At 27.8% G+C, this 9,551-nt stretch overlaps 1 protein-coding gene across 1 annotated transcript in view; it reads right to left on the bottom strand.

Moving 5' to 3' along the window:
* Nucleotides 1–9,551, bottom strand: part of LOC102679173 — a 30,169-nt gene that overhangs the window by 16,371 nt on the left and 4,247 nt on the right. Inside the window, exons 4-5 of the mRNA XM_006622191.2 lie at nucleotides 4,197–4,353; nucleotides 2,909–3,025 (exon numbers count right to left, since the gene is read on the bottom strand). Of these exons, the coding sequence (XP_006622254.1) occupies nucleotides 2,909–3,025; nucleotides 4,197–4,353 (274 nt within the window). The remainder of the gene's footprint in view (nucleotides 1–2,908; nucleotides 3,026–4,196; nucleotides 4,354–9,551) is intronic.

Genomic DNA, 9,551 nt, shown 5'->3' with positions numbered 1-9,551 from the left:
CCAAAATTGAGAGAGTTTGAAGAAGTTTGATGGATAAATAAATAGGAAATAATTGGAAAGATACTGTTGCTGTGCCCTGTTGCATACATATGAACACGTTGCTAATATTCCAGCTGGCTCTCCACCAAAATTGAGAGAGTTTGAAGAAGTTTGATGGATAAATAAATAGGAAATAATTGGAAAGATATTGTTGCTAATATTCTAGCTGGTTCTCCATCAAGATTGAGAGAGAGTTTGAAGAAGTTTGATGGATAAATAAATAGAAAATAATTGAAAAGATATTGTTGCTGTGCCCTGTTGCATATATGGACACATTGCTAATATTCCAGCTGGTATTCCATCAAGATTGAGAGAGAGTTTGAAGAAGTTTGATGGATAAATAAATAGGAAATAATTGGAAAGATAGAGAGATTTTTTCGCAGAATTTGAGAGGACGTGTTTCGTTGAAAGCATTGGAATTTTTAAAATATCTTTATATTTGTTTAAATGTTTCTTTTTGAATTAATAAATTTTATTTTTTTTATTTTGGGATTTTCTAATTGTTTGGTTGCTTCTTTCGAGAAATAATGTAAAAATTTAGAAATTTTTTTAACGGGATTTAAACGTGTTGTAAGAAATAATAGAAAATTTTAAAGAAAAAAAAGGATAAAATATATTATCTCGTGGTTGCACAAACATTGTCTCTTTTTTGGGGGTTCGCGCAAATACGAGGTGCAAATTGTGGCCAAACTGTCACAATGTGAAATGCTTGATAAACAGCTCTATGCAAATGAGAATGAAACACCCACACGGTTAAATTTGTTAATGTGGAGGAGGATAAAAGGCAAGAGCACAGATTATATCCGTGAAATGTGTTATTTAGAATAAAATATTGTTACATTCTTCCGATTTTACTAAAAAAAAAAAAAAAAAAAAAAAATAACAAACAAAGCTAAAATATTTTATCCTTTTTTTTCTTTAAAATTTTCTATTATTTCTTACAACTCGTTTAAATCCCGTTAAAAAAATTTCTAAATTTTTACATTATTTCTCGAAAGAAGCAACCAAACCATTAGAAAATCCCAAAAAAAAAAAAAAAAAAATAACAAACAAAGCTAAAATATTTACAAAAATAAAAAAAATAACGAAAAAAGTGGACTTTATAAATTAAAAATTTAAATTAATATGTTCTACTTGCGAAATGTTTGACATTTACATAAAAATATAATAATGGAAATTCTATTCCAAAGTTACAATTATTAAATTATTTAAAGGAGATTTGCAAAATTAATTCATATTGATGATGTAATCTAATGTAACGATGTTTTTTTATATTTGTTATCTGTCCCAATATTAATACTTAAAATAATACTTGCAATTTATTATAGATTAATTATTATTCGAAGTATAAAAATAATTTTACAAATCATTTATATCTATACAAATTACAAAGTCAAACCTTGACGTTCCATTTTTTAAACAAAGAAAGATTATAAGATATATATTTTGTATAATTCATAAATAACAAGCATACTTTACTTTAATAAGAAAACTTTCATGAATCTGTTTCTCATTTACACTTATACAACTTCTATTGCATTAATCACAAAGAGATAAACGAATTAACTTCTATCCCACATTTCTTGCAAAAAAAAATTTTCTTTTTCTTTTCATTTCCTGCAATGAAAAACAAAGAAACTGTATTTATTTTATAATTCACGAATGAGATATTTCCAACGTCCAAAGAATTTATATACTATTTGCATAATTATTAGCGGAGGGGAATTTAAAGCGAGGGTTGCAGGTGAACAGCCGGTATTTGTCCCAAGGATAATATTTGTCTTTGCCACGGGCTAGCTAGATCAAAATACATATATATATATATACATATATATGTATATGTATATATTTATATATACATATGTATATATATATATAGTGGATATGTCGTAAACGCACATAAAATGATAGAAGCACTACCTAGCGAACTCCTCGCAAAACAGAATCACACCTGAAAATAGCTGAACTAGTTATTCTTCAAACAAATAAACGCCCCATAAATCTCTGATCGTTAACCGTGCCGCTTTCCGCACATTAAACTGCGCACTTAATTTACCGAGTTTAATTATTGATTTTATCTACAAGCTAATTCCTACGAGAGACAGAAGAGAGAGAGAGAGAGAGAGAAATCGTATTTCGAGAAATAAATATAAAGGGAGCAGTTAAAAAATTAATCTTTCTTTGAAACTTCGATCTCTCGGATATATATTTAATCTGTTATGGGATCACGGAAAATAATTAAATTTAAGTTAAATGAATTTCAATTTGAATATCATTTCGAACAATGGAATATATCCGAATGGATGGTAAAGATTGATCACGATGGAAGAAAAATATTATTTAAATTTGATTAAAGAAAATCTGTTTCTTATTACAATGATACGATATTATAATTTCGAAATCTTTACAAAGTAATACTTTGTGTCATCTTTCTTCTTTCTGAAACATTGAAGATAATTGTCTGCGAGACAGAAGTTTCGATATTTTGAATTTTTATATAAATTGTTGAAAAAACGCCTCGAAGAATAGTATTTTTAATAAAATAATAAAAACTTTGAGAAATTGATACGAAAGCATATTTAATGAAAAGTGTATACCATAAAAGTGTTACAAAATTAATACGATATTGTTGTTTTCTTTTCTCTTTCAATCAACAGATTAAAAATTTTTAAAAATATATAAATCGATATCAAAAATAAAAATACTATTATAATATTCAGATTATTCAAATAAAGAATCCTCTTTAAAGATAAATTTAACAATTTCCCTTTAATGTAGTTTGCAGTGCATGGAATTAAAGCCAACGATTTATAGATTAAAATCGACGTTCGTTAGAAGAAGTAAAGAGGTTTCAGTGTCTACCACTTACCCTTTTCCTTATCGTCTTTTCCCTTATTGTCGAAAAAGCCTGTGGTAAGAGCTTTCCTCTTGAGCAAAGGTGCTCTTCTCTTGGGCTTCGTGACAACGGTATTGCTACCGAATGATTCTGAAAGGAAACAATGAGGAATGAAACGACGATAAAAAAAAGAAATTGTTCTCTATTACAGGTTAATAAAATAATCACTTAAAATAAACGATCTTCGTCGTTTGAGAAATCGATAGGGATTTAATAAACCATTGTTTGATGTAACCATAAGCTCGATCAGAGAAATTCTTATAAGCTCCTTCCCTGTTGTGTGGTCTCGTTTATTTACTTCCTCCTGGATACGGAAGTGGAACAAAGAAACGAATACGAGGAAATGGAGAGCTCGATGAAATGCGATCTCTTCTTGATTGTTGAGCAACGTCAATGACCACATCGGTGTGTACCGCAAAAAATTACTTCACCATATTGCGAAACGTGCAAGTTTCGTAGTAGTTCTTGGATGACGTGTATATATGACATTTAGAATTAGAATAAGTTTTTTTTTTTATATATGTCCTTTCATGAATTATGAAACGTGATATATCATCATTTATTATTTATAAAATCTGCGATGCGAGATCTTTTTCTAAGATTTTAAGGGAATTAATTTTTTAATCTATGATAAAAGGTTAAACTTAAATTGCCAGAAAATTAAAAATAGCATTAATTTAAATAGGAATTGCGATGCAGTCAAATTAAGATCAAATTAAGTAATAGGATTCGTGGCAACGATGAATATTTCATATCTTTTTAACCTATTAAGGCGAAATGGTAATTTTAGAATGTTCATGACTATGTATGAGAAATCCATAGTTAAAGATTCCTTGAGAGCATCTAATGACTTTAAAGAATATTCTTGATTCATTAAGAAAAAGAATTCTTTGATATTAAAGTTACACTTTATATTCGTAAATATGTCAATCATCTGAAAGACAGTCAAAATTTTGCTCTTTATATCAAATTGAGATACAAATTTTCTCGAGGAAGAACGAAAAGAAGATGTTCAAACTTTTTTATTTTCCCTCGTGCTACAAATATTCTAATTTCTAAATTTCCATTACTTTAATTTTCACAATTCAAAGTTCCAAATTTTCGAATCTCCAATCTTTTTTAACTTTCAAACTTTCAAAATCTTCCATTTTTTTCAATCCTCATATTTTCAAATTCTTTACTTTCAAATTCTCAAATTTGTATCGTTCACGTTTCATATGTTCCAATATTGAAACTTTGAAAATTATTCCGAAAAACTTACCGCTAGGTGGCCTAATGTGAACACCCAAATTAAGGGCCTGAAGTTTTGCAACAGCCACCTTGCACAACACTTTCCTTTCGATTTCTGACAACGACCTTAACGGTGTATCCTGCAGGGTGACCCGTCGTCCAGTGGTTCCCGCCCAGGTACACTTTCCCTGCAATTAAATTTACACGCTGTGAAATATTTTTCCACGAGATCGGGAGAACATCGTCACGCTCGATAAAATTTAATTGTGGAATAAACTGGTTACGATCATCTGCATAACAGCTGTTTAAATTTTGCATAATCATCACGCTAACGTATAAAGCGCTGTGGAAATTAATAATACGAAGTTTAAAGTTTCATTAGCTTTTAACGCTTCCAATGCTTAATTATATTTCTTATTTTATTTAATTGAATTTAGATTCCATGAATATAACAAATTAATCAAGTATTAAAACATTCCCATAAAGTACATTGGGAGTTTTTTATATATAAGGTTTGTTTCTATTACTTTTTTTAGAACTAATTTTTTTTCAATGGAGAAAGTTTATCTGAAAGAAAATATGTTTATTGTTTGATTATTTAAAGTACTACATTTATCATATTGAGCTGATAAAAGAGTTGATTTAAAGAAATATTACTCTTTTAAAGAAATAGTGATTATTGTTAAAAAAAACTTTCCTTTTGTCTTAGAGTTATTGATTAACTCGTCTCATTGTCGATGACTATCCTCGTATTAAACATTATTCCATCCACCATCGATTGAATAATATTGTTCAAACAACAGAGGAGGAGGATCATCCGTGTGAATAAATACGAAAAAAGAAAGGATAAATTTTTTTGAAACAGTGATACAGTTTATTTCATTCCAATTCTTATGAACACGATATTATACATAAGATAGTTCTCAACTCGACAACGATGAAATTAAATAAAAATTTGAACGTGGAAAAAGAAAGAATGACAGAATTATGCAACGAGAAAGATAAAAAAGTGATGTTCTCGTGTGTTATAACAAGATTTAAGAAAAGAAAAGAAAAAAAACAAACATGGAATTTATATTTTTTATCAAATACACACACTTTCAAAAATTACGATTAAATTCGAGGATCAATGAGTGAATTTATCGAAATATAATAATTTTGTAGGAAAATTCTGTTTATTTTTTATTTATCACGTTAAAGGATTGAGGAATAATATTTTTGGAATAAAATTTTATTCAAACTAAATTTATTATTAATTATATTCTTCCATATATTAATTTTAATTACTTTTATTTAATAAAAATGATAGTGATATAAGTGGAACAATGATAATTTTAATTAAAGTTGCAATATATGTACGTATGATATTTCCAAAAAATTTTCATATTGTTTTTATCTTAATGAAATTTATACAATATATATAATGATGTTGAAATAAAAAATTTATCAAACTTGATTCAGTTAAAATTTTTACAAATATACATATAGTCTTCTTTCAACGTTATTTTGCGCGATGTAAAGAACCATATTATGGTTATAATTAATATGTTTTTTAATCAAACAATATGACATCAAAAGAAACGAAATTTTTGATGGATTTCACGGTGAAGAAGAAACAAATAGAAACGGTGTTTTTGATTATTTTTAGTTACTTCATTACCAGACGAATAAGAAAGAACAAAGGAAACATTGCTGTGAACGATTACACGTGTGCAACAGAATTTCATTGAACGTGCGGGGAAAAAAAATAGTATTTTAACAGAAATATCGATTGCACAAATTTTTTGTGTAAAATTTATCTTTATTGCAAATTATTTGATGAAAACTTAAATTTTTTATCTCTTTATAATTTTTAATAAACAGTTTGGAATCTACAAATATATAAAGTTTATGAAAATTATATACATTAAAAATATTCTTAACATAAAATTCTGTATTTTGAATAAAAATATTGAAAATAATGGTCGAGAAAAATACGAAGTGATTCAACAAAAATTCTCCATAAATTCACAATGCACAATTTCTACCTCATCGACTTTTTTCCATTAAAAAATCAAATTCTCTTCTACAATAATTCAATATCGACAAATAAATTTTCATTTGTATAATTATAATATAACGAGACTAATAGAATATTTAAAATAAATTTATATAATTTTTCCAAATCGCATGTAACATCGTTTATTTTATTATTAAACTCGTTATATAAAAAAAGATTAATTGACAAATTTATAAAATTTCTTTAATTAAAATTAACATTAAACTTACTCGTGCAGAAAGATTCAAAAACGAAATTATTGCAACACTTGATATTAATTAAATTGATTAATTTAAATTAATGATAATGGTAAAAAAAAATTGCATTTGCAAAATTTTCCCCCAACCAACGATTTCAATTCTGTTTTCACGAAAGATACTTCCGGAAACGGGACAAATTCGTTACCTCTGATGTAATGAATTGGCTGTTCGTCAATTCCAAGTTCGAATATTATCGATCGGCTTTCCTGCCCGAGAACAACGATGTCCAATAATTTACGACCACACGGCTCTCCGATTTAACGATTTCAGGAAGGACGGTCAGGAGTCGTGTAATTTATCGTCGTGCGCTTCCTGGATTCTGATGTTCGGGAAGCTTTATGCCTCTTACCATCGACAATTGTGAAAATATCGATAGAAAGATGAAGTTTCAAATCCATTCGAGAGTTCCTTTTTGAAATGAATTTGCATAAGGAGACGATACTTTTGTTCAATTGTCGAGTCTTTGACTCGAGTTATATTAATAAGCTACGTCTGAGATACCTCTAATATCGAGATCCTTGAAGTAGAGAGATGATAAAATTAAGGCAAAGCTTGTTTGATCGAAGTGGCAAAGTCAGTTGCTTCGTTTTGCCTCTCTTTTTTGAATTTTTTAAATTGTATTGACACTCAGTGCCAAGTCAATTGTAATTTATAAATTATAATTTGCAAATGAATTATAAGTATATATATTTTTTTAAATCTAATTTCATCTGAACTTGACATGAGACAACATCTGAATTTGACATGAGATAAAAATTAAAGGCTAAAATTTTCAAGTATGATTTATAATAAGTGATAAAATATATATATAAATATCAATAATGATAATAATCGATACATTAACAATCAGAATGCGTTACATGACACGAAACAATAATATAAAATTCAAGATTCAAGATAAAGATACATGATGACGTCGTAATAAAAAATCAGTCGACAAGTGGATCGCGAAATTTGTTTACAGAGAAGGCTGAAATCGCAATATGTGAGTGGATGAGTGCTAAAGGAGATAAAGGTGAAACATGAGACACATTCGTAAAGGATCATTGCCAAAATTTCGTTCCATTAGACGATCTATCAAAAGGCATCCTATCGTTACTTTGTTCATCAATCGTGGAACAATGAGATATCATTTATCCTATGTTTATGTAAAAAAAATATAACAGGATAAAGGCCAATGAAACCGTGAATACGAAATATTTCATATATTTAGATCTATAATTGTAAATATTTAATTGATCAATATTGAATATGAAATAACAGAATGCTAACATCAGATTGATAATAAATTTCAAGAAAATTAGACAAAATAACGCAAAGGAATTTTAATTGCATTCAATTAGTTAATAGATCTCTGGAATTTCTTTTGTAGATTTGATATCTCTTTTTAATTTAATAAATTAAACGTTTTTATGATTATTTATATTGAATATTTGATGAGCAAAGTAAGAAGTAAATGAAAGATGAAAGCGTAAGAGTAAAAGTTTTATAAGGAAAAGTTGATCCTTGAAATAAAGTTCCTTCAGATTCACATCAAAGTGAAAGTCCTTGAACGAACAAAATCAAATTATCATTCTCCTCTTTATGAAATAAAGATTAAAGATTAAGCTAAAAATATTTTTATAATATTCTATTCCATTGAGGATCGGTAAGAAAAAAAGAAAAAGAAAGAAAAAAATGGTTGAATCGGAATTATATAATATTTTGACAAACACCGTTATTGATACTCTTGTCTCGAACTTCGAGAAATTCTTTGAACATTGTTCAATGTATTTTAAGAAATGGAAACGTAGGATGCAAGCGGGGAAATTTGATTCAATCTTCTGTTAGCCGTGTCAAGCAGGAATTTCTTTGAATAAAACGATTTTGTGTGAATGACTTTGGAAAAAAAAAATTATGATTATAAGAATAATAATTCCTGATTGAAAAGAAATATAAAAACTCAAAAGAAATTTTCTAATTAAATTCACCCTTCTAATCTAAGCTATGCAACAATCCATCGAATTCACTATTGGAAAGAGAAAAATAAAAGTAAAATTTATAAAAAGATCTTTTTTCCAACGACGACGTCAAAATATTGATAAATTCTCAGCCTCACTGGATATAATTCAAAACTAGAAAGAAGAAACGTATCGATGCAAGAGGGACGATTTTATAAAAAGACCATCTAAACGTTCTGTCAATGTACACGGTTGATAAATGCGCTCGAAACCCCGTCGTTTTTCTTTAACCGTTTCAACTTTAATGAAACGTGAAATACGTTTATTTCTAATAGAAAAGCGATGTCGTTTTCTCTTCTATATACGATATTATTTTTGAACTTTTCATCTTCTTCCAACGAAACACGTGACGAAATTGAGGAAGGCAAAAAGAGGAAAAGGAAAATAATAAGAGAAAGAAATAATTTGGAAATTGTTGAAAATTAGCAAACGTAACGATTTGAATATCTTTTAACCCACTTGTGAATAACAATTGGAAGCGAGAAATATAAAAGAAGAAGAAGAAGAAATTTTAATAAAAATATTGGCACTCGATTCGTAGATCATCTTGAATAATTAGAATATTCCTTAAAAATCCTTTGTAATTATTTTAAAACTTTCTTAGACAGAGAAACAAGTAAAATACTTTTAAAAAATAAATAAAATAATAAATAAAAACTTAAAATATTTCCTACTTCTACTAAAATATATATATGATGCATATCATCTTTCATTTTTCCTAATCATATTCATAAAAATTTGATTCTGCACAAATATCTCCACTTTAACAACAAAACACAATCATTCAACAATTGCTACAACTGCATATAATTAAACTTATTTCGTTTGTACGATTTTTCTAAAAATTCATAAAAATTTCATTCTATATATATATATATATATATATATATATATATGGATGTGTATATATATATATATATATATATACATCCACTCTAATAACAAAACACAACAGCATTTAACAACTGCCATCCAACCAATTGGCACTTCTCATGTGAACACAGAGAAGACAGAGAAGAAGAAGTATCATTCCAGAAAACGACATTTCGTATGCACCAGCACCTAATAGAAACAGCGATAGCAGAGGC

The sequence above is a fragment of the Apis dorsata genome, unplaced genomic scaffold, assembly GCF_000469605.1.
Source record: "Apis dorsata unplaced genomic scaffold, Apis dorsata 1.3 scaffold_667, whole genome shotgun sequence".
NCBI lineage: Eukaryota > Metazoa > Arthropoda > Insecta > Hymenoptera > Apidae > Apis > Apis dorsata.
Note: the sequence above shows the minus strand (reverse complement) of the source record. Positions and strands in the feature narration are given on the sequence as shown.